The sequence below is a fragment of the Mytilus galloprovincialis genome, chromosome 1, assembly GCF_965363235.1.
Source record: "Mytilus galloprovincialis chromosome 1, xbMytGall1.hap1.1, whole genome shotgun sequence".
In the NCBI taxonomy this organism is placed as follows: Eukaryota; Metazoa; Mollusca; class Bivalvia; order Mytilida; family Mytilidae; genus Mytilus; species Mytilus galloprovincialis.
Genome location: NC_134838.1, coordinates 97056310 through 97083631, shown reverse-complemented (window position 1 = coordinate 97083631; position 27322 = coordinate 97056310). Strand labels below are relative to the sequence as shown.

The window sequence follows — 27322 nt, the reverse complement described above, 5'->3', positions numbered from 1 at the left end:
TTCAGATATCGTTGGTTTGGCATTTATGTATGCGAGATACCAATTAGCGTCATTCCATTTCCATCTGATCCATAGACATCACCTGTTTCTCCAAGATAACAGATGAAGGCCTTTTAGGTTATCACACCTTTGAAAATTGGTAAATAGCTTATTTTCTATTAATATTTTTTTCATTTATACGATTTGAATTTGATTAATAAATGTACACAGTAATACAATGGACTTAAAATAAAATAATCATTTCGATTGTATCATCTGAGCGTCACTTATTAGTCTTGTGTTGACGAAACGCGCGTCTGGCGTATTAAATTTTAAACCTGGTACATTTTGTTAGCTATTATATTTGTGTTTCTCTGTCCTATATGTTCTCACATTTATTTGTATTGTAGTCCTGTCATGTAATGTTTTCATTTTAATGTTATATTTCACATTGCCATAAAAGAGAAGGGTTTGGCATGCCACAAAACCAGGTTCAACCCACCAATTTTTTCTTAAAAATGTCCTGTACCAGGTCAGGAAAATGGCCATGGTTATATTATAGTTCGTTTTTGTGTGTGTTACATGTTAATGTTGTGTTTCTGTTGTGTCGTATTTCACTTATATTTGATCCGTTTCCCTCAATTTTAGTTTGTAACCCGGATTTTTTTTTTTTTTTTTTTTTTCTCAATCGATTTTTGAATTTCGAACAGCGGTATACTTCTGTTGCCTTTATGTATGACTATAACAGTATAGGTTTATAGTAATCTCAGCACGGATTCAGACGTATGAGTTACTCCATCGGTTTGGACTAATAAGAATAATATTTTTTGAAGTGCTATTAGATCCTATGCTAATTCGAGTTTTTGCTAAATCATCATTAGCTTAGCCCGTACCTGTTTTTAATTGTGGGTTCTTCTCTGGCTTATTACAATCTGTCTATGAAGGAATAACGAGACTTCAGATAAATCTAACCACTCCTTGTTCTCGGACAAGATATTTCCGTTGCCTCTTTTTCCGCCTCAATCTGCTACTTCCAGGAAGAAAAGACCTATTTCAGCAGGCAGAACAAATCTTCTGCTTCCAAGTCTCCCAAACCTAATATCTACTGGATCTTTAGACAACTTAGTCCTGTTACCTAGGTATTTGCCCATCTTACGTTATTGACAAGCTCAGTAGAGGATTTAACTTCTTCTTTTGCTTGGATTTTTGTTCGGGTTACCTCTTTTCTAAAATAGAGGTGGAAATTGACTGCACATAGTTGGGTGTTGTCAATATTAATTATTTTCGAGGGCTCGGCTCTTCAGTTCGAGTCCTTATTTGTCATACATCTCATAGTTTGAATTTTGTGTAAAAATTTTCAATGAATGGAGAAATTGTTTTACATATATGTGTCTAAGTCCGTCTCAACGTTTCAACTCTCGAAGTTTTATTCACAAACATATTTCTATTTCACAACTTCCATGAAAACCCTTTTTTGTGGAACAACAAGGGCATATCACTTCGGCCTAGTCTGTCTTTACCAGTGTTATATGTAGGTGGTAATAACTCACATTCATACTCTGGCTGTCCAAATTCAATCTTATTGGGACGATTACCTTATCAAAGATGTACTTTACACACCTAAAAGCTCACACAGAATTAGTTATCAAGTTTGAAGTTCATAAATCGATTGGGGGAAAAAGCAAATCCGGGTTACAAACTAACCCTGAGGGAAACACATCAAATATAAGAGAACTACGACACGACAGAAACACAACACTAAAATGTAACACACACAGAAACGAACTATAATATATCAATGGCCATTTTCCTGACCTGGTACAGGACATTTTAAGAAAAAAAATCAAACTCTATCTGTTACTAGATTTTCTCAAATTCTGCAGAGAGAGAAAGACGGGGAAGATAGCATCTCAATATTTTATATACCCTGGGGAACTATCCACCATATCATTATTAGCAACCTTATCGAATAGACAGTTGTTTGGCAACCAAAAACACCACAATTGTTGCTCAAACTAATACGCATGGAGGAACTCATTATTAGTCTTGCCTTTGTTTGCATGGTTTTTTTTTGCGTTTTTTTTTTCTAATTTTGGTTGATCTGTAGGTTTCACCATTTAGTGTGACGTCTATTTTCTCTTAAAAAAATGAAAACGACACGTTATATAAATTGCATGCGTCCGACGCGCTTTTCTCGATTTACCTTCATCAGGAAAGCTCAAAGCCAACCATTTGAAAGCCAAGGATTTATAAAAACCGAAAAAAAAAAAATAAATTGAAAAGCAACCTGATAAAATAGCCAACTCCATCTTGTACAAACTTTGCCTGAGGGAGTTGCAATCTAAGTACACATTTTTGTTTAGGTGCCGCCTGAAGACCGCCTCTGCCTGCGGGATTTTCTTGTTGTATGAAGGTCCATTGGTGGCCTTGGGTTGTTTTTTGCTCCTTTGTCGAGTTGTTGTCTCTTTGACACATTCCCGATTCCATTCTTCTCAATTTTCTTTACTTCATCATGTGGTGAGGTACATTTTAAGCAGCATCAATGTTTCAGTAAAATCACAAACAATTTCACTTGATCCAGTGAACAAGGAATGGGAACTTCTTCAGTAAATGTTACGAGCAGTAACTCTTCGTTGGAGCTGTCAAAAATGATTTACAGATCTTCCTCGTGCTCGCTTATTCTTTTTTTTACGACAATATATTCGTTCTCAATTCAATGGTAGAGTCCTTCATCCTTCAATCCGGGCAACTTCATCTCCACGCCTGGCTTCTTTCGGGCATATCCTTATCTGTTCTTGTCAATCATCAAATTCCACACCCGTGGTTATCGCTGCATTTCCTTCGGCCTCAAGTTTTTAACTCACGGGTCTAGTTTGAGTTAAATGCGTATGTTTATCTTAGAAAAATTATGATACCATGTACTAGTTGTGATTCCATATCCTTTTATATTGTTGTAATGATGCAATAGGAAATAATAAAAAAAAATGTACAGTCACAAAAATACTGAACTCCGAGGAAAATTCAAAACGGAAAGTCTCTAATCAAATGGCAAAATGAAATGATAAACCACATCAAACGAATAGACAACAACTGTCATATTCCTGACTTGGTACTGGCATTTTCTATGAGATATGAACAGCGGTAAACTACTATTTCTTTCTTTTTTTTTTTTTTTTAAACTTTTAATGCATTGAATCATTCAACTTTAGTCTCTAGTGGTTATTATGTTAGCTCATCTGATATCTACACATACCGACTGTCGGTCTTATTATTTATTTAAGAGAATCGATATTATTTTAAGTTTAATGTTTTTCAACAACTGGCAGTTTGTATGGCTTTTATTTCGCACTTCAACGTTCCTGCTGTTCCTTTGTTTTCCTCTTATACTAGATGTGTTTCCCTCGGACTTTTTTTTCTCTCTTTTGGTTTATGACTTTTGAACATCGTTATACTACTCTTGCCGTTATTTACTTACAAAAACTTCAAAACAAGTGTAAAATGTCGATGGATCAATTATTAAAAGTACACAATAGGTGTCTTTTTTTTTTCTTTAAACTTATTCAGATGATGGCTTTCCAATGGTATATTCATTCGGCTTTTCTTGTATCCGTGTTTTTGTTACCTGTTATACCGATTAAGGAATTTCGTATTAGGAAGGGACTTATAATCATGGTACAAACATATACCGTTAAATGCCTTTTTAACTGATTAAATAGTAATGAACCTTATAGATTTTAAATGGAGAAAGTTTAAATTGATATACTCTAAAATCTGATTTCGTAAACTAATAAACAACTTATAGGTTTTACCAAAATAAAAGGAATTAAGAACTCAGAGATCGACAATTCAACAAATAATTGAAATTTGTAGGGACGAATTTACATACATTTATTTTCATATTTGTATTTTTTTATTTATTTTTTTTTATGTTTCATTTTTATGTTGTATTGTCATGTAATTCTGTCCCCAAGGGTGACTGGGGAATAGAAATATGGTCACTTGATCTTCTCTCGACTGGCAGTAAAACGCTTACCAAAGTGGGGCGTCCGTTTGGCTGTGCGGGATGTATCAAGTTCGCAGTCACGTCCGGTCAGAATTGGGATTTTAAATTCAATGTTTCGTGTAAAGAGAGTGCCACGCTACCATAGCGCCCAGCTTTGAGCGCATAAAATTGTTCACTATTAAAAATGGAAAAATGTCCTATTTTACCAAACCGATCTGGGATACGTACATACACACAATTTCCGCTGCACACAATGTTTTGATATCCTGACGGTTTCAGTCGTTATTTTCCGTAGTAACCGTCTTTTTTTCAATTAAAAAACTTACTTTTTTTAAACAAGTTACAAATTTAACATATCTTTGAAATAACATTGAAGTATTCAAATCTGTAGAAAGAACTGATCTTGGTTAAGAAAAGAACACAGGCACTGTAAGGCGTCATTTAGGATTTAACAAACCGGAACAAGGACATGGAATCGACTATCTTTTTGAAAAATGCTTTTGCACTTAATGAATATTTATATAAATAAAAACATCAAATCATTCTAGTACTCAAGTTATGATAAAATAAACAGGACTAAAGCACAATTCGGCAATTCTACTGATCCCTTTCGGTTTTTGATCGATGTAAATATAAAACCATACAGATTGCAACACGTTGCGGGCGTTAACATGTATTGATTTAACCATTTAAAAGGATTTTCCTGTCAAAAAAGCAATAGTTCCAACGAAATTATAACTTAATTAGAAACATTATTTAAAAGTTAAACTACCTGTACAGATAACAGAAAAAAAAAACTGTGTACATTTGTAAAATATATTTAAAATGATCTGATCTAAACTCTCTCATATTACGTCTTATAGACTTGTACTCATTTGAAGACATTTGTGCAACAAAATGACATAAAGTTTCGTTCGAAGTAAGGCGATTTCCCCCCTATTTTAAAGATTAGTCAAAGCCATCCGAAAAAAAAAGAGCTCGATTGCTATGCAACCAATTTGTAACTAATGAGAAACCATTTAAAATATAATTATAATAAGCTAGTTACAAAATATTTGAATTTTATCTGACCGAACAAGGTGTTTCAGTCTTAGCTCTTGTCAATATTACAAAATGTATCAAAGGAATACAAGAGCGGAAGGTATATCTGCTGTGCTTAGAACTAACTTTTAGTACCATCTTCACATCAACATTTATGTATTTTCTGTTAATCAATTATTATCAAGCAAACTTAAACCAGATTTTAAATTAGTACAATACTTTATAAGTTTTTCAAATATATTTTTTTCTAAATTTCTATGACATCTTAACTGTCATATATGGATTATACTTATGTGGTAAAATATTCATAATACTTTAATTTTTCTGTCGCAATTTGTTTTTCAGAATGACGCCAAATCTTCGCAGTAGAAAAACCTTGACTAAATCCTTGTCTATATTAGTTGGTATTTCAATTAAGCTACATTCACAGGAAATCTGGCTAATTCAAAAAATAAATATTAGTAGAAGGTTTTAAGTGAATTACAAAAAGTCAATCGCCCGAGTACGTAAATATAGATTTTCCCGTACAGAGACACATGTGTGACATTGATATCTGGAGTGTTAGGATGATAGTCTTACCGAACCTAGCATGAACACAAGAATTCGATTTATCAACAAAATCCTTGAAAGATAAAATTATTAGACAATTACTGTAATCATGTTTTTGAACAATTGCGTATTGACGTTCACTGTAATGAAAAGGTTTGATGAAATCGATTGACTAACAAAGAATACAAATTTCGGCATTTAAAAACGGATTTTCAATTTTTATTTTATTTAAGGAAAGTATTTTGTAACAAGAATACATTTAAATATTTGTCTTTGATTCCACATTGGAAATATTCAGTGTTTACAGAGTCTGCAGTCGATTTATAGAAACTTGGCATACTCTTGGATACGTCATGGAATAGTATATTGGAAATAGAACAAAGCTGAAATAATTTTGGTTGTTATTTGGGTTTGTGTTTTTTTGTTTTGTTTGTTTGCATTTTAGATACGGTTGGTGTAGTTTTTCATTAGTGATCAAACGAGATGTCGAAATCTTCAGTTCATATAAGAATGTCAGACAAGGGCAGTTTCCTTCACGAACATGAAATATTTGAAATGATGAAATCGAGAACACTTTATCAGATGCAGTTTGACCTCAGAAGGAAACTTGAGAAACGAATACGTTCGATTGAATTGGCCGAAAAAGTACATATGTCAACATTTCAGAGTAGGAAAACGTTATTTCTAACTAAAATGAGAGAAAAGATACGACAGAAAAACTTGAAAAGATTTAGCACGGAAATAGTGCGAGACAGTGTAGAGGCTGAAGCTGATATTCACTTTTTGTCTGAGGACGAAAATGAAGACGAAAATGACGACGAAAATGACACAAACAAGGAGAAAGTTCGAAAAAATATAAGATCAAAATCATTAGTGAATGTAGTTACTTCAGAAAGTGAAAGCGTATCTGAACGTCCAATTACATCTCGTTCCGTTGTGTCTTTACACGGGAAATCATTGACAGTGGCCAAAAGTAGTGGCAGGCAACGTATGAATCAATCGGTAGAAAGCAATAAGGCTCTTGTAACAGAAATAACTATATATCCGGGAGATTTCACCGAAGAGCTTGCTACAGTGAACACTTTATCTCCTATAACTGGAAACGACGATAAAATTAAAGTCAACCGTACAGAAGAAAAGCAAAGGAAGAATACCAAATTTATCCTAAACGAAAGTGAATTAGATAAACGCCTTTCGCTGCCTACAATTCCAAATGCCGATGTAGTGAAAAACTTAGCATCGTTCGAAATGGGAACTTTAACACCAGACGGACATCTTCTTTTAACGAAAGATGATTATAAGAACTACATGAACAAATTTGAAAGAAAGCGAGAAAAACGATTATGTAGAGTTCGTAGGCAGAGTGAGTCGCTGGATCAAAAAGTGCGAGACTTTACTATAAATGAGGAATAAATAGGAATTTCAACGATTTTTAAAAACTTATTATGGAAATTGAAAATAATTGATTAAAGGTAGTATTTGCAATTGTTGTATATTTTGTATATTTGCTTGCATGTAAAAAAAAACAACAACAATACAAAGCCCACCAACAGAAAATAAAACAAATAGTAACCATTTTGTTAGTTGTTCTCAATAAGAATACGCATATATGAATTTTATATAAGAGTTTAGAAATATTGAAAATTAGAAACAGTTCCTTTCTTAAACAAGTTTTATTTCGCAACTTTTAAAATTTCTTAAAATTTTTAAAAGAAACACAAAGTCGTCAATTTATTTATTATTTTTTTGGGGGGGTCATGTTGTATTTTTTTAAACAAGAAAAAGGCACAGGAACGTGTGTCAGAGTTGTCTTTATAACTACAACTATTTTGTATATCAAGTTATTTTTTGCTGGAAAGAGGAAGTGAAAATTTTTATAACGATCTTGTCATTTATCGAAAAATTTACAGTTACCAAACATTGAATATTTACTTATCAAGCAATAAAGGTGTCAGTATTAAAATTTAACAAAAAATTAAAAGGGAGGGCAATCCAGTCAATGATCAAGTACCTGTGAAAATAGACGGTTATATTTCAAGTCAAATACCAAAATTTTAGAACTATATGTGTATTTGACCTATGTATATCTATATATTTAAAACTAAACTAATTTCATATACAATACATTTTTTTAAACCTTTCAAAGGTAACACTGGCAATGGCGTTAAAAACCTCCTTTGCAATTAAATTTATTGCTTTTAAATTTACAAAATTAAAAATTTAGATTCGAACTTTGATCTTAAATTGAAATTTCTTTTAAATTTTCGTTAAGTTAAGTTTTTACATAGACGCTTTTGAAAGGTGCTAGTGTGTGAAGATTGACGTCTAATGAACTTAATTTATGACTCTTATTCGCGTTAATAACCTTGATTTTTCCTGTAGGTTATGAAAGTTATAAACTTTTCTATAACGATTTGAACTTCACGGAAAGATGTGTAATCAATTATTTCAGGCACACTTGAACACTTTATCTTTCAATTCTTCATAATACATATATCTATTATTAATGTACATTTTGAGATATTAACATGAAAATGAGGATATTTTTTCCGGGGGAAAACCACAGGCACTTGTCTCAAAATCAAGTCGGGAGCCTTTAATTCAGTGGTGTACCCGTTGGTTGTTTTGTTACATACTAAGTTTGGTTTTCGTTCATTTTTTTTGTACATAAGTTAGACCGTTAGATTTCTTGTTTGAATTGTTTGATACATGTCTGATTTCAGTGTCTTTTATAGCTGACTAAGCAGTATGGGCTTTGCTCATGGTTGAAAGCTTTACGATGACCTATAGTAGTTATTGTCTGTGTCATCAGACAGTAATTCAATAGCAGTACATTTCTTTGTCAATATATATGATTTTCTTTTACAAGACCGTTTACGTTCTCTTGTTTTATAGTAATACGCGACCACTCACCATGTTCCCGTATATATAAAACAAACTAAACATTTTTTTTGGTTTAAATTTTGAAGTTTCATATGACTTAAAGTAAACCAGAAGTAAATGTTTGTTGTCCATAAACGTTCTGCAGATACTTTAACGTCCTCGTTTTCTCCTAGAATACCTAAAGTGGACAAAAACGTTTTCCCCCAACAACCAGATATTAAATCTTTCAATACAATTTTTAAACTAAGCCTATTTTGTATGACGCGTATACTCTCGACTGTCTGAAATGGGCGTAATGATATGTTTGGATTAGACTACTCACATTAAGTATTCATGGGTAGTGTTAAGCAATTCATTAATAATATTGTTATTCAATACTATAGTACAAATAGAAAACACAAGTTATTTGTATGACCGTTATAGTTTAAACAATACTTTATTTTTCAAAAGTTTAATATATATATATTGTTCGATTTCCAATACAACATCAAATAGAGTTGCAAAATACATAGTTAACTGCACTTTTCGGTCTATCGTTTTTTTCTCTCGCAAAAAAGGCTTTTTTGTTTTCATTTTGTTTTTATTAATTCGATATATTGTTAAATGCTTAGCGACTGAATTTGATTCATTAATTTATCCCCAAAAAAAAAAGGGAACACAGCGGACGTCAATACCAGAGGTGGAACAGTTGACCTTCCGGAGCACCCACGTTGGTCCTGAGTAAATGGTAGGTTCGATTTGCTCAACATTGAGTCTCATTGTATTTATATGTGGTTTGTCTTTTCGTCGTTTATTTTTCTCAGTGGTCGTTAAGGTTTTTGTACCCCTTGGCATCTTCTGTCTCTTTTTTCCAGTCGTGGTAAAAAATAAAAATAATATCTCCTAACAGCACCAGAGACATATAATACAGTTGTATTATATGTCTCTGACAACACTAAATTAGCTTGAAGCGACCCAAAGTTGATAAATGATCCATGATAATTTTGAAAAAAGTCAAATGGTCAAGTGTACCTTACAACGATGCAACGTGTCAAACTAATACACCAGACAGAATTATTCAAACTTAATATAGATGACCTATTGCAAGAAATTCATTACCATTATTTATAGTTTCTTATACTTCTATAACACACACATCAGAAAATTCAAATTGTCAACATATAACAAATTGTTCTGAACTCAATAGTCTCAGCCTGCACCACTAAGTAAACCGGCCTTAACTTTAAAACTTAACTTAACTACTTAGTATTGAACGTTGTAAAAGTAAATAAACCTATAATTTTTGTCTACAAAGTTTCATGAAATTCTGTTGTGTGGTTACGGAGGAGTTGCGATGAAAAACTTTTGCAGCAGTATATTTTGGCCAACATTATAAGTTAAAGGGGCATTATTCATAGAAAAACATGTAATCGTAATTTCCTGTCGATGTGCACATCTTCATAGTATGTCTTAATTATCTTCAAAGTTTTTAGGAATTTTGTTGTGCGTTTTCAGAGGAGTTGCGATGACAATTATTAAGATCAGGACTGACAGACGGACAGACGGGTCAAAAACATTATACCCTTCGCATCTTACCTTTGTTGCACGGGGTATAATCGAAATTGAACATTGACCAATGAAACATAAATCAATAATAAGGTCAAGGTCAGATTAACCCTGTCAGACAACATGCATACCATGCCTCCATTTCACACCGAATGTAGTGAACCTATTGCTTACAGTATCTAAGAAACATAAATAACAATAAAGACACATGAGCAACATGAATCCATTTCATACCCCAAAAAGTGGACATATTGCTTACAGTATCTACAAAACAGAAATAACTATGAAAACTTAACATTGACTAATGACGAAAAAGGTTAAGATCAGATTAAAAAGCAAATACAGCTGATCTATTGCTTATTGTATTTGCTTTTTAATCTGATCTTAACCTTTTTCGTAGGTTATTGGACAATTTTCAGATTTTCCAATTTGATCTATCTATGAGATACTATAAGCAATAGGTGACTTTATTTTTGTGAATCCTACCTTGACCCTATTTTAATTGTTTATTGGTCAATGTTAAGTTTTAATGGTTTGTGTGACATCAGATACTTAAGCAATAGGTCAACAAAATTTGTAAAAAATTGGAATTATTGTTAGGTTAAGCATGTCGTCTGACAGGGTTATCTGACCTTCAGATCATTTTCATGGTTCATTAGTCAATATTAAGTTTTCATAGTTATTTCTGGTTTGTAGATACTGTAAGCAATATGTCCTCTTTTTGGGGTATGAAATGGATTCATGTTGCTCATGTGTCTTTATTGTTATTTATGTTTCTTAGATACTGTAAGCAATAGGTTCACTACATTCGGTGTGAAATGGAGGCATGGTATGCATGTTGTCTGACAGGGTTAATCTGATATAGTATTTGAGGACGGAAAAAAAAACGAAAATATAACATTAACCAATGAACCATCAAGTTGAGGTCAAGGTCAGATGAAATATGCCAATCTGTTATTTACAGCTTACATATACATCAAATACAGCTGATCCATTTACTGCTCATAGTATTTGAGGAAAAGATCAAACAACACAAACTGAACTTTGACCTAAAATAATGATGTCATGCTCGGATTTTAATGAATTTCATATGATAATCATTATCCTGTCGTTGTAAATTAAATTACAATGTAACCTGTGTAATCCGACACACTGGGAAAAAATATCGAATTAAGCATGATGTCGGAATACTCAGGTTTTTTCTGCAAGGATAGGCATATTTTGGGACCATGAAAATGTGTCAGATAAAGTCGGATGTAGGAATACTCAGATGCCGGATTAGGCAGGTTACACTGTAGTATCATATTTATACTTCCCAAATGGATTCACGTCATGTGAAACATTGCTTCCCAGAAGAAAACAAGTTTGCTGCCAAAAAATAGGAAATTGTTTTTCTAAGTTATATAATAACATGAGTGCACACACTGGAATGTCTAGCTTTCTTTACTCATGATGGAATATAAGTTGAAAGTCTTTAATATAAAGGAGTCACTACAAGTATCACATAAAAAACATTATCAATGATCCATGAAAATGAGATCATGGACAGATAAACCATGTCAGACAGATATGTACACCTTACAAACATTTCATTACCACGTGGAGTGGTCTTATTGTGTATGGTACATTATAAACAGATCAAAGCACACAAGCTTGAAACTAATCATTAAACCATGAAATTGAAGTCAAGGTCATATGAAACTTGCTTGACAGACATGTACACTTTACAATCATGCTATACACAAAATATAGTGGGCCTATAGCTTACAACATTTTAGAAAGATCTGACTTCAACATTGTCCAATAAACCATGGAATTGAGGTCAAGGTCAGATGAATCCTGCCATTTGACATGTACACCTTTCAGTCATTCGATACATCAAATATAATTGGCCTATAGCTTATAGTATATATGTATGGTTTTGACCAAGAAAACTTTGTAATATAAGGATCTGCATACAAGGTATGAAGCATCCTGGTCTTTTATAATCTAAAATATAAAGCTTATACAAATAGTTTATGCAGTTGCTGCTAGATTGTAATCCCTATGTCTCTGGTTCTGTAAATTTTGTCACAGGTGAGAATTATAACAAACCACATTTTGGTTGAAAAATTAGGAGACAATTCCATCCAACCCAAACACATCATTATGATGTCATCCTTATCATTTTTTTTTCTTCACATGGAAACAAACATAAAGATATCATTTGATTTTTTGTGTCAATAAGTTTTTTCCCACTTTTGTCATTGATGAATACCCAGACGGCCCACATCCAATGTTTTCATACTTTGCAACCACAAGTTTTTGTGGCATAAAAAAAAACTATTTTGGTCCACAATTGCTATTGATTGCAAACAAGACATCCATTACATGTGTGTACTTATCAAAAATTGATACAAGACCTTTCTGTTTTACAAGATATATCAATTCACCCACCTAAAACCAATATTTACATTTTGTTAAACAGACTTTGTTCACTTTCTTCATAGAGACTTAATCCTGACAGATAATCCATTAAATAAACAATTAACAAAAGTAAATAAATGAGCATTTATTATAATAAAATAAATAATATATTGATATCACAGGCTTCATTGATCCCAATGATCTAAAGTAAAATAACATTCTCATACTTTCAACGTCTGTATCAAAAATAGGTCATATTCTGTAGCCACTTAAAATATTTCAATTTTTAAGCTTTTAACTCAACCAGATTTTTATACTTTAATCAATTCAAATTAAATCAGATCAATTTATAGAATGAAGTCAAATTCAAATTGAAACCTTGAATATTTTTTTTTGAAGTTTCAATTTAAGAAAAAAAATTAATTAATTTGTTCCATCAATTAAATGTTACTTTTGAGTAAATAAAGTTTAAATAATGTCAAGTTTCAAACCTTCAAAAGGGAACAGATACCCTTGAAAACATATAAAAAGTAACTCTTAACATTCTGGGTTAATCTTCTCACTTGATGGGGTTTAAAAATTGACATATATTCAACATCTCCCTTTACTCATTAACAAATATGCAATATATCTAAAGAAAATCTGTGGTTTAAAAACAAAAGGAAAAAAATCCCTCTGCCTCTACTCCAAATTAAAAAAAAATGGTTCTTATTAGTAGTGACAGTCTTATCCATTTTGTTGTAAAATATTTTTGGGTGAATTCTTTTTGAAACTAATTCATTAAAACACATTGCATAAACATTTCCATCCATTGTAAAAACTATGGACGGTGATCTTGGCTGTCCATTTTGTTTTCATATCTATCTGGAAAATGTACTTTTAAATAAGCAATCATTTATCCATTAAGGAAATAAATGATTCTATTAATGCAATAATGTGTAACATTAATCATCATATCTCTATTGTAATATCCATAAATATTCTAACGTTTGTATTAACAACATAGTTATATGATATGTAATTGATCTGGTAGTCCAATTAAAAAGTTAAACAACAATATATTCCCTTTTAAAGGATGCAATTCTGCATTAAATAATAATGATTAGGCTGTGATATCTGATATGACTGAAATAAGCCTTTACAGTAAAATTATCAATCATTTCAACCATAACACTAGAGACTTGTACCGTTTTAGACGAAACATTATCTGATAATTCCCAGCTTTGGAACTTTAATTGGAATCTAAGGTTTAGCAGAATTTCATGTTAGATCAGAATTTTATAGTTAATTTTAGCAAATTAAGTTTCAAGGGAAAAATAAATTATTTTTTAATGAAAATTAATAAATAGACAACTCATTTACTGTAGTTCTATTCATCCAGTCTTTGATATAGTCCAGCAAATGACTTAAAAAGGGCACATGACCATTTTTGTCTTGTGACATAGCTCATATTACTTTTGTTAGTATTGTCTATTGCTATGGCTGTTAACTACCGGAAATTTGCAATCATTTTTAATCATGGAACTCAGATTTAATCAAAGACAGGGGAGAAGGGGAAGACTAGCCAAAATATATTCTAGAAACAATTCAATTGTGAAAGAATGCATTCTTTCAATTAATCCTTGAAATATCTACACAGTCAAAACCGTGATAATGGTTACTTTCACAAATGTAAATAATAAAAATCAATTAATATACATAATAACACTTATTGTTCATTTGAAATTTCAGATGCATAATTTAATTTCTGAGAATGTAGAATTTACTAAGATCTGGAATGGACGGATACTATAACTAATAACAACATAACTGGTAGCACTATCACTATAGGTTCTAAATCTTGCTATCTCATTCTAATGAGTGATGCTACATACACCCATACAGATAAGACATTGTTTGGGTAAGGATGCATGTATACAGCCAGGGCAAATTCTACATCACTCGACTCCTGGGCATGCACTCCTGTAGAAAATACTTCTTCTGTAATGGATGATATTTCTGTAAATGGCATGTTTAATGGAAATCCTGACACCTGAAAAAAAAAAGATAATAAGAGTCAAATTTTAACAGCTATTGAAACATTTGGATAGTCAATAGTCAAAGATCATAAAACTTTACAACACTTACCTGCTTTTTAATATTAAAATGCATCAAAAAAAGATAAATACTGAAGATTTATTATTATTCATAGGATACCAATTTTTGCAGGGTTTCGTGGATTTCAGCTGAACAACAGTGTCAAAAATTCAAAGAATTACAAATTCCTCTAGGTTTTGTATGAGATTGTGGTAAGACCACAAAATAAAACAACTGTGGAAATGCAAGTTTACCTTGATTCACAAAATTTGATACTCATGAAAATATATATAAAAAAATGACAATTGAGGGAAGGTCAGTTTTATTGCTCACTTAGCTCATTTTTAACATACCTGTTTATGTGCTACAGAAATCATATCTGCCCCAGTATTACAAATGGCAATAAGGCCAATCATTCAACCATACTCATATAATAACATATTTACTTTCCTTTCACAATTTTAAAACAAACAAAAAACAAAATCACAAAGGGTTTAAAAAATAGACAGCAGATAACAAACGTACAAAAAAAAAATCAAATGTAGAACATGAATGCACATACTGAAATGTATCACATGCTTTACATATGATTGAACTGATCTTGAAAGTCTGTAATATGTAGGTTTTACAATGGGGGTCACAGTTTGATAAACCATGCCATACAGACATAGACATGCACACCTTACAATCATTCCATACACCAAAAATACATGTTCTATCACTTAGAGTACCTGAGAAATAGATCAAACCAAAAAATTTACCAAAAAAAAAAAAAAAGATGCTCTGCAGGGCACAGCTTTATACGACCGCAGAGGTTGAACCCTGAATGGTTGGGGCAAGTATGAGCACAACATTCAAGCTGGATTCAGCTCTAAATTTGGATTGCGATTAAATAGTTGACACAGCATAGGTTTCTGACACAGAATGAATGTGGTCTAATGAACTTAAAATATTTTTTTTGCCTTTGAGCAATTCACTATGCTGTTGAATATTAATCCTCTCAAAAAATGATTGAAGAAATTTTCTTTTTATTTATGAAATCTGAAATGAGAAAAATTTACCCACCCCCCCGATTTTTTTTTTTTCACATCCCCCTTTCCCTTCTTCCAAAACTGATCTCAATTCAAATTTCTAATGGAGTTTGCAACAATACCTACTCATTTAAATACATCATAAAATATTTAAATGTAAAATAAAGTGCTTGTTATCACTGAATGGTAAAGATTGTTTTAATTTATCAGTTGGTAGTAAAAGTGAATATACATTGTATATTGTATAAAACAATGATTTAAGTTGATTCAACTACTATTCTGGACAAAGAAAGATAACTCCAATTGAAAATTTCTTGCTATTGCACAATATTGTGCAATTAGATATTTCTTGCTATTGCGCATTACTGTGCAATTGAAAATATTTGCTATTGCACAATACTGTGCAATTGACGATTTCTTGCTATTGCGCAATACTGTGCAATTGAAAATTTCTTGCTATTGCACAATATTGTGCAATTGAAGATTTCTTGCTATTGCTGAACACTGTGCAATTGAAAATTTCTTGCTATTGCACAATACTTAATATAATAATTTTGGATCTTGATTTGAACCAACTTGAAAACTGGGCCCATAATCAAAAATCTAAGTTCATGTTTAGATTCAGCATATCAAAAAAGCCCAAGAATTCAATTTTTGTTAAAATCAAACTTAATTTAATTTTGGACTCTTTGGACTTTAATGTAGACCAATTTGAAAACGGGACCAAAAATTTAGAATCTACATACACAGTTAGATTTGGCATATCAAAGAACCCCAATTATTCAATTTTTGATGAAATCAAACAAAGTTTAATTTTGGACCCCGATTTGGACCAACTTGAAAACTGGGCCAATAATCAAAAATCTAAGTACATTTTTAGATTCAGCATTTCAAAGAACCCCAAGGATTCATTTTTTGTTAAAATCAAACTAAAGTTTAATTTTGACCCTTTGGACCTTAATGTAGACCAATTTGAAAACGGGACCAAAAATTAATAATCTACATACACAGTTAGATTCGGCATATCAAAGAACCCCAATTATTCATTTTTTGATGAAATCAATCAAAGTTCAATTTTGGACCCTTTGGGCCCCTTATTCCTAAACTGTTGGGACCAAAACTCCTAAAATCAATCTCAACCTTCCTTTTGTGGTCATAAACCTTGTGTTTAAATTTCATTGATTTCTATTTACTTATACTAAAGTTATTGTGCGAAAAACCAAGAATAATGCTTATTTGGGCCCTTTTTTGGCCCCTAATTCCTGAACTGTTGGAACCAAAAAAAAAACAAAATCAATCCCAACCTTCCTTTATTAGTCATAAACCTTGTGTCAAATTTCATAGATTTCTATTTACTTAAACTAAAGTTATAGTGCGAAAACCAAGAAAATGCTTATTTGGGCCCTTTTTGGCCCCTAATTCCTAAACTGTTGGGACCAAAACTCCCAAAATCAATCCCAACCTTCCTTTTGTGGTCATAAACCTTGTGTTAAAATTTCATAGATTTCTATTCACTTTTACTTAAGTTAGAGTGCAAAAACTAAAAGTATTCGGACAACGACAACGATGACGACGCAGACGACAACGCCAACGTGATACATGTACCAATATACGACCAAAAGATTTTCAATTTTTGCGGTCGTATAAAAACTCATGAAAATGAGGTCAATGTTATATGAACACTGCCAAATTGTCATGTATCCTTTACAATCATTCCATACACAAAATATAATTGACCTTGACCAAAACACATAAAACTTAACATTGACCAATGATTCATGAAAATGATGTCAAGGTCAGATGAAACCTCCCTACAATCATTCCATACATCAAATATAATTGACCTTGACCAAAATGCATAGTTGACCAATAATTCATGAAAATGATGTCAAGGTCAGATGAAACTGGCCAGGCTGGCATGTACACCTTGCAATTATTCCATACACTAATTATTGTATACCTGATTTATTGCTCTAAGTTTTTGAGATATGGAATTGATTTACTTTAACCTTAATCACTGATCCATGAAATGATTTCAGCTTAATCATATCTGACAGACATGCAGACATTTTAAGGAGCACATATAGAACTTGAGTATCACTAAAAGATTAAAATACATGAGAATTTGTCATGTCTATGGTCAACTCCCTTAAAAAACATCCTTTTTTTGCTATTGTTACTTCATTCACAAATTTCATACAATTATAAAAGTAATACATGTTGTACGATAAAATCTCTAACAATTCTGCAGCCGCCAACTTGTGTTATCACAAAAAAATGCTTTTAATTATAAAATTGACAATAATAAATGCTCAATAACTTCACATCTGAAAATATTGAGCATAAAGACAAAAGAGCTTTCCTCTTTAATGAAAACTATGTCAAGACTTTTTTAGATTTGTTAAAGCAACTTGAATTAACACAAAGTGTCCTTAACTTGTAACTATAGGGTAAGTTCATGATTAAATGAGTTATTCATTTGACACAATAAGACACTTTAATATTAATGATTTTTTTTATTGATTTGAGTCTCAAAACTTTAAACTGCAAAGGGGGGTTTAGAATTAAATGGTCTTCATTGATTACGAGCTACGAGATATATAAACTAGAGGGTCCAAGGACCCTGTGTCGCTCACCTGATATTTTTATTTACAATTGATGCATGATAAATGCAACTGTTGTACTGTCGTTTAGTTTCAGAGATATAATACTAAAAAGTGCATTTGAAACCTGTTTTATTTCAGCCATGTGGGCAGGCAGGGTCATCATACACAGTGGTCCCTGGATATCCTAGTGGTGATTTAAACCAAGTTTGTTTAAATTTGACAGTTGTTTCAAGGGAGAATTTTGTAAAATTTATCTAACGAGAAATGCAAAGTAATGAGAAAGTTGTGAAGTTGTTTTGTTGTTGCGCAACCCCCTGCTCCCCCTTTGCCAAAAAAATCAAAAAGGTAATAAAAAATTATCATATAAGGGCAATCTATCCTATTAATGATTTCTGCAAAATTCAGTTGATTGTGCAAAGGGTTGTATAGCCAGCTGAGGTTGTTAAAAACTCTCTTTTGTTGTTGCAGACAGATCTTGACCTGATAAACAATTTTACCACATGTCAGATTTGCTCTAAATGCTTTGGTTTTTGAGTGATAAGCCAAAAACTGCATTTTACCCCTATGTTCTATTTTTAGCCATGGCGGCCATCTTGGTTGGTTGGGCGGGTCATTGGACACAATTTTTAAACTAGATACCCGAATGATGATTGTGGCCAAGTTTGGTTTAATTTGGTCCAGTGGTTTCAGAGGAGAAGATTTTTGTAAAAGATAACTAAGATTTACGAAAAAAGGTTAAAAATTGACTATAAAGGGCAATAACTCCTAAAGGGGTCAACAGACCATTTTGGTCATGTTGACTTATTTGTAGATCTTACTTTGCTGAACATTTTTGCTGTTACAGTTTCTCTATCTATAATAATATTCAAGATAATAACCAAAAACAGCAAAATTTCCTTAAAATTACCAATTCAGGGGCAGCAACCTATCAACGGGTTGTCCGATTCATCTCAATATTTCAGGGCAGATAGATCTTGACCTGATAAACAATTTTACCCCATGTCAGATTTGCTCTAAATGCTTCGGTTTTTGAGTTATAAGCCAAAAACTGCATTTTACCCCATTGTTCTATTTTTAGCCATGGCGGCCATCTTGGTTGGTTGGGCGGGTCACCGGACACAATTTTTAAACTAGATACCCGAATGATGATTGTGGCCAAGTTTGGTTTAATTTGGTCCAGTGGTTTCAGAGGAGAATATTTGTAAAAGATAACTAAGATTTACGAAAAATGGTTAAAAATTGACTATAAAGGGCAATAACTCCTAAAGGGGTCAACTGACCATTTTGGTCATGTTGACTTATTTGTAGATCTTACTCTACTGAACATTTTTGCTGTTTACAGTTTATCTCTATCTATGATAATATTCAAGATAATAACCAAAAATGGCAAAATTTCCTTAAAATGACCAATTCAGGGGCAGTAACCTATCAACGGGTTGTCCGATTCATCTCAAAATTTCAGGGCAGATAGATCTTGACCTGATTAACAATTTTACCCCATGTCAGATTTGCTCTAAATGCTTTGGTTTTTGAGTTATAAGCCAAAAACTGCATTTTACCCCTATGTTCTATTTTTAGCCATGGCGGCCATCTTGGTTGGTTGGCCGGGTCACCGGACACAATTTTTAAATTAGATACCCCAATGATGATTGTGGCCAAGTTTGGTAAAAATTGGCCCAGTAGTTTCAGAGGAGAAGATTTTTGTAAAAGCTAACGACGGACGACGACGACGACGGACGACGGACGCCGGACGCCAAGTGATGAGAAAAGCTCACTTGGCCCTTTGGGCCAGGTGAGCTAAAAATCTAAAGTTTGATTTTTTTTTTTGTTCAATCAATAATGAAAGTGAAATAGTGAAATAACAATTCGCTTTTTGCAGCCAAAAAGAGTCAATTTTGTCAAATTACGTTAAGAAACATTGATAACAAGAATGTGTCCACAGTACACGGATGCCCCACTCACACTATCATTTTCTATGTTTAAAGGACTGTGAAATTGGAATAAATTCTCTAATTTGGCATTAAAATTAGAATGATCTTATCAAAGGGAACATGTATACTAAGTTTCAAGTTGATTGGACTTCTACTTTATCAAAAACTACCTTGACCAAAAACTTTAACCTGAAATTTGCACTATCATTTTCTATGTTCAGTGAACCATAAAATTGGGGTCAAAACTCTAATTTGGCATTTAAATTAGAAAGATCATATCATAGGGCACATGTATACTAAGTTTCAAGTTGATTGGACTTCAACTTCATCAAAAACTACCTTGACCAAAAACTTTAACCTGAAGCCAAAAACTTTAACCTGAAATTTGCACTATCATTTTCTATGTTCAGTGAACCGTAAAATTGGGGTCAAAACTCTAATTTGGCATTCAAATTAGAAAGATCATATCATAGGGCACATGTATACTAAGTTTCAAGTTGATTGGACTTCAACTTCATCAAAAACTACCTTGACCAAAAACTTTAACCTGAAATTTGCACTATCATTTTCTATGTTCAGTGAACCGTAAAATTGGGGTCAAAACTCTAATTTGGCATTTAAATTAGAAAGATCATATCATAGGGCACATGTATACTAAGTTTCAAGTTGATTGGACTTCAACTTCATCAAAAACTACCTTGACCAAAAACTTTAACCTGAAGCCAAAAACTTTAACCTGAAATTTGCACTATCATTTTCTATGTTCAGTGAACCGTAAAATTGGGGTCAAAACTCTAATTTGGCATTTAAATTAGAAAGATCATATCATAGGGCACATGTTTACTAAGTTTCAAGTTGATTGGACTTCAACTTCATCAAAAACTACCTTGACCAAAAACTTTAACCTGAAGCCAAAAACTTTAACCTGAAATTTGCACTATCATTTTCTATGTTCAGTGAACCGTAAAATTGGGGTCAAAACTCTAATTTGGCATTTAAATTAGAAAGATCATATCATAAGGAACATGTGTACTAAGTTTCAAGTTGATTGGACTTCAACTTCATCAAAAACTACCTCGACCAAAAACTTTAACCTGACATGGGACAGACGGACGAACGGACGAACGAACAGACGGACGAACGGACGCACAGACCAGAAAACATAATGCCCCTACTACTATCGTAGACGGGGCATAATTAGTTATTCACTTGCAAGTGAATGAGTCGACCTCTTTAAATCTGTATTCATGTGAACTTCAATTTAAATATGAGAATTTGAGTCAAATTGGTGACCATGAATTTGACAACTAGTGCCCCTTTAAGGTCTCAAAACATTAAACTGCAAGAGAGTTGTTCCTCAAAGAAAATTTTGAAAAGATCAATTAAAACAAACTTCAACTTATTATTATAATTTTTTAACAAATATTGTGTTGTAATTTGCAACAAGCTTATAATTAATGAATTTTTTTACAGTTAACGTCAGTTAACTCTGGAACAATGCTAAAATTCTACAAAACTAAATACATTCTGTACAAAAATTTAAAAAAGATCTGTTAAACCTAATTTCAATTATCAGAAGAAATTCATTTTATTGTCAAAATTTTAAAGATTAATGTCAATGACTCTGGATTAAAACATTGATGAAAATGGAAATAAACTTTTCCTTGAAACCACAGTACAAAACGTCTAGACCAAGGATCCAGATTTTTTTTTTAACCTAATTTCGGCCTTTTTGAGATAACTTAAAAGTTTGTGCCCTTTTTCAAAAAAAGATTGTCAAAATCACATAACTGATCATAACTGAGTATGCTGATACTCGTAGCCTCAACAAACTTGTTTAACTGTTGCATCGCATCTACTTCATGAATTTTCCTACTGTTTTTCTAAAATCATTCAAGTGCAATTAAAAGAAGGCGACAGTTTAAAAATGAAATGACTTTAATAACTCAAAACGAAGAATTTCTCAGATATCACTAACGTTTCTTTCATTTTTGAAGACAAAATCAAAACCGGATGTGTTGCAAAATACTTAAAGAAGCAATTCTGGACTTGTTTCCAGGGTTAGTTTTGTTGATCAAATTAACAGGAAATCATCTGCTTTTTATTTTTTTTTACCATTGATAGTGTTTGAATATTAATGATAATAGTTCCACTTGCTTTATTTAGCATGAAATCATTTTGAATTTACGATTTAGTGTCTTATCTGCATAAGACAATTTCAACAGTGTATTACACAGTAAACAAAGCAAGTGTGTTAGTAGTGACAAAATACTTTGTTCTACATTAATTAAATCAAGTTTTAATTTAATTTTAAATGAGAATTTACAATTATCTTAGCTAAAATGTAATTAAATAATGAAGACAGTTGTTATGGAATTTTAATTTCTTAATAATATTAGTTCTGAGCTTGTGATCAATATTATAACCAGGTGTGAATTAAAAATACAGGTGAAAGGATTAGCGATAATTAACCAATATTTCCCAGAGGCATTAATATAGTTATTAGGAGGGCCCTCAGGATTATACACAATACTGGAGTGGCACTTTTATTACTGAAAATTTAAAGGGATAACTAAACAAAAACAAGTTCAAATGGCGATTTAGAAACTCGATCTCAACGAAATGACCGAAACTATTTCTGTTAAAAAATAAAATTTGTCCTAAATCCCAGTTACACTTTTAGGACAAACGCTTTCAATTTAGGACAAGTCTGGTAATATGACGGTTTCTGGACCCTTGGTCTAGACAAAAATTTTGGGTTACAATGAAAAGTGCTTGTTTTTATTAATCTTTTAAGTATGAGAGTCTCAGAACTTGAAGCATATATCTTTAAAGTCTGACATTATTAAATGATGCAAGCATTAAACAGAAAATAAACCAGATATGTCTATTTAATCATTTTAATAGGATGCTTACAGATTTCCCTACATTCTCATATCATAATAAACATCAACAAGTTTTAGAATTGAATGCACCAATCATTAATGTGAGACTTATTTTCAATGAAACGCTGACAAATCAACCAGCAACCAAAATTACAGGGAAGAAAACATGATTTAAAGACCCAATGTGAAGATTTTAAGCTTGTTTCTGCACTCACTCGCCAAAACGGTTCACAGTGGGGCTCACAGCTGATATTTTACGAAATCTATGTGTAGAGAACCTGATAATCTATACGGAAAGGGTATTAAAATTTTTAGGAATGACAACATGGTTTTATGGATAACATTAGTATGACTTACCTTATATGAACTAAACTGATTCTCTAAGTCCTGTAGATGTGAAGCACCTGGTGACTTTCCTAAGTTTTCCTCCAAACTGTAATATAAAATTTTAAACAAATGACAAAGTTACCTTATAAACTCTTTAAAAACTTTCAAAAAAAGGGAAAACAGAGATCTCACAATTTCTATGTACAAAATGATGTTGTATGAAGATTTATGTCAGATTTTCTTATTTTCTGTTTACAATTTGATGTTGTGTGAGGATTTTTGCAGGATTCTTCTCATTTAGTGTTTATAATATGAATCGTGTGAGAACATAGGAAGAGTTTTTCTTATTTTCATGTAAAATGTGATGTTCTATGATGAATAAGGCAGTACTTTCCCCATTTTTGTTGTGAAGTGTCTGTAATGATATAGGTAGTGCTTTTCTAATTTTCATGTCCATTGCGTTTCATGTCCATTTTCATGAATATTGTGTGAGGAGATAAAAAGTACTTTTCCCATTTTCTTTGATTAAGGTTATATGTGGATGGGAATGAGAATTGCTTATGCAGGTTTTTCTCATTATCATTATTCAGTATAAGGTATACAAAATGAGACTTACATAGGTAAAACTTTTCTCATTATCTGTGTACAATGTCTGTTCCATCGTGTGATGTAACGACTTCTCCATTCCATTATTTTATTCTTTAAATGCTGCTCTAACTTTTCTTGTAATTCTACTACATTTTTCTTTGCAGTAAAATAATAAAGACTTTCGGGCTAAAAGAGAAAATGACATCAAATTATTAATTCAACAAAGAATACTATTGCTCAATGTTAAACCTCATTTAAAATTTCAAGCGCTTCCAATGATTTTTCTTATAAATTCAATTGAATTTTATAACGATATTGATGTAGGATGCAACATAAAACCATTCATGTGATTAACATTTGAATCTTCTAAAAAGCTATTAGAAACTGTAGGGGTTGAATAAATCTTCAATCATTTTTATCATTTTTTGAAGCACTTAAGGCATTGACAAAATGAATCAATACCGACATGAAATAGAAATATCTGAATTATTGTAATTTGAATGGACTTGTTATAGGATAGAATGATATAAAAGCAGAAAAATGTTGTATGGAAAAACAAAAATATATTTTATAAAATTGTTAGACTTTTATTATATTAATAGGTTATTATAGGTTGATCATCAATATATCAAGGATCCTAGGAAGAAAGTTATATCCTTGAAAGATTTCTTAATAGATTTAATGGAAAATAGAATTGCATGAAATGAAGGATCAAATTTTCAAAAAGACATTAAAAATTCTAAGGTGAAATTGCTTGATTTCAATATTAACATCAACTAAGTTTTCATTTTTTTAGACAAACAATTTCTTATAATTGTTATGTCATACCTGTATCGAACCCAGGTGTTGGTTTGGAAATCTTCTGCCATAGAATGGTGTCCAGTATGATGTATTACTAAATTCAAAGTTCATCTGTGCTGGTTTCTCATACTGTTGTACATTAGCAAAAATCTAAAAGAAACAAGTTCTTGGTAAGCATTTCTATAGATATCTGAAGATGTGGTATGAGTGCTAATGAGACAACTCTCCATCCATGTCACAATTTGTAAAAGTAAACCATTATCACTATCACTATTTGTGCAAGCAAATGAATATTGAAGCTTGTCACAATTATTTGCCTGAAAGTCAAAGACATTTTGTGAAATATTTGTTTTTCATAAGTAAATAAACTAGAGGCTCTAAAGAGCCTGTGTCGCTCACCTTGGTCAATGTGAATATTAAACAATGGACACAGATGGATTCATGACAAAATTGTGTTTTGGTGATGGTGATGTGTTTGTAGATCTTACTTTACTAAACATTCTTGCTGCTTACAATTATCTCTATCTATAACAGTACTTTCTGTGGAAAATGTTATTGAAAATCTTCAAATTTTAAGAAAATTGTTAAAAATTGACTAAAAATTCCAATTCAGGGGCAGCAACCTAACATCCTATTATCCGATTCATCTGAAAATTCCAGGGCAGATAGATCGTGACCTGATCAACAATTTTACTTCCTGTCAGATTTGCTCTTAATGCTTTGGTTTTTGAGTTATAAGCCAAAAACTGCATTTTACCCCCATGTTCTATTTTTAGCCATGGCGGTCATCTTGGTTGGTTGGCCGGGTCACCGGACACATTTTTTAAACTAGATACCCCAATGATGATTATGGCCAAGTTTGGTTAAATTTGGCCCAGTAGTTTCAGAGGAGAAGATTTTTCTAAAAGATTACTAAGATTTACGAAAAATGTTTAAAAATTGACTATAAAGGGCAATAACTCCTAAAGGGGTCAACTGACCATTTTGGTCATGTTGACTTATTTGTAGATATTACTTTGCTGAACATTATTGCTGTTTACAGTTTATCTCTATCTATAATAATATTCAAGATAATAACCAAAAACAGCAAAATTTCCTTAAAATTACCATTTCAGGGGCAGCAACCCAACAATGAAATGTCCGATTCATCTGAAAATTTCAGGGCAGATAGATCCTGACCTGATGAACAATATTACCCCTGTCAGAATTGCTCTAAATGCTTTGGTTTTTGAGTTATAAGCCAAAAACTGCATTTTACCCCTATGTTCTATTTTTAGCCATGGCGGCCATGTTGGTTGGTTGGCCGGGTCACCGGACACATTTTTTAAACTAGATACCCCAATGATGATTGTGGCCAAGTTTGGTTAAATTTGGCCAAGTAGTTTCAGAGGAGAAGATTTTTGTAAAAGTTAACGCAGGACGACGACGGACGACGACGATGGACGACGGACGCCAAGTGATGAGAAAAGCTCACTTGGCCTTTCGGCCAGGTGAGCTAAAAAGTCAGGACAATTTTCAGTTTAAATCTAACTATATATTTTTCTTAAATATTAAATTTTGAGTTTGAATTGTTTGAATTTGTTTTGAAAGTCTTCACTTTATTTGACCTCAAGAGAGGGTCACAGACATAAAATAACATTGGACCCATCTTTGAAAGCCCTTGTAACAAGTTTTTATATAAAGTGTTTAAAAATATTGATTTGTTTCTGAACGTGAGTTTTGACTTTCAAATGGACTTGAAGTGTAGCACATTTCTTACATTTTCATCGTTTATTATACAGCCTATAGAGATTAGAGGACAATAGTTGTCATGGACTTTGTAATGTTCTCCTGTATTAGCATTCCATATCAGAAAACCATTAGTACCATCCTCAGTCAATACATAGGCAGTCGGACCTTCTGGGATACCAGTTCCTGTAATACACAAAAAATGTTCATTTTCCTGTCATTTTTCTTTTTTCTCTCAAACGAAATTAAAAAAAACATAATTTATAAAAAAAAAATAACTGACTCTACTTTACTTTATTGGTCATTACTTCTACCCATAGCAAAAAGATTACTTCTTCATCCAACTTGTAAGTTTTACCCTAAAATTATTTCTCATATAGTGTGCATTTTTCACAATCTTCATAATATGACATTATTAACATAAAACCGTCACCTATTATAATCCATGCTTTTAAACCAATACCAAGGAAGAAATTAGTCAATAAAACAGCATGTTCTTCTTCGTCACCAACATTCATGCGTAGGAATTGCTGGAAATAAATATTTTAAACTTTGTAGTAAGACAATAATATTTAGCATAAGTAGTAGTACATTTTATTTCCATGGAGATTATATGGTCACATCACCTCAGTCATGGTTCATTAAACTTTGTGATCATTTCAGTTAAAGGGGAACCACTTATATTTAGTTTATGATAATTTGGTACACATTTGCATTGTCACAATTAATTTCCATGTTGTTCATAAGTGTTTCTCGTTTCTCGTTTTTTTTATATAAAGTAGACCCTTGGTTTTCCTATTTGAATGGTTATACACTAGTCATTTTTAGGGCCCTTTAAAGCTATTGTTCATTGTGAGCCTGGGTTCTGTGTTGAAGACCGTACTTTGACCTATAATGGTTTACTTTTACAAATTGTGACTTGGATGGAGAGTAGTCTCATTGG

General features: G+C 32.1%; 2 protein-coding genes across 4 annotated transcripts in view; one reads left to right on the top strand and one right to left on the bottom strand.

Annotated features, from left to right (window-relative positions):
* Window positions 1-7149, top strand: LOC143046188 (uncharacterized). Its single transcript, XM_076219231.1, has 2 exons — window positions 1-139; window positions 5369-7149. Exon 2 carries the CDS (start codon window positions 6056-6058, stop codon window positions 6983-6985), a length of 930 nt encoding a protein of 309 aa, XP_076075346.1. The 5' UTR covers window positions 1-139; window positions 5369-6055; the 3' UTR covers window positions 6986-7149.
* Window positions 7150-12536: 5387 nt separating this feature from the next.
* Window positions 12537-27322, bottom strand: part of LOC143046168 (coiled-coil and C2 domain-containing protein 2A-like) — a 64996-nt gene continuing 50210 nt past the window's right edge. For all 3 annotated transcript variants that reach the window (XM_076219209.1, XM_076219222.1, XM_076219217.1), the window contains 6 exons: window positions 26813-26909; window positions 26411-26565; window positions 24679-24801; window positions 23879-24036; window positions 23293-23368; window positions 12537-14438 (listed from right to left, as the gene is read on the bottom strand). In XM_076219209.1, coding sequence (XP_076075324.1) covers window positions 14250-14438; window positions 23293-23368; window positions 23879-24036; window positions 24679-24801; window positions 26411-26565; window positions 26813-26909 — 798 coding nt within the window. In that variant the 3' untranslated portion in view covers window positions 12537-14249. The remainder of the gene's footprint in view (window positions 14439-23292; window positions 23369-23878; window positions 24037-24678; window positions 24802-26410; window positions 26566-26812; window positions 26910-27322) is intronic.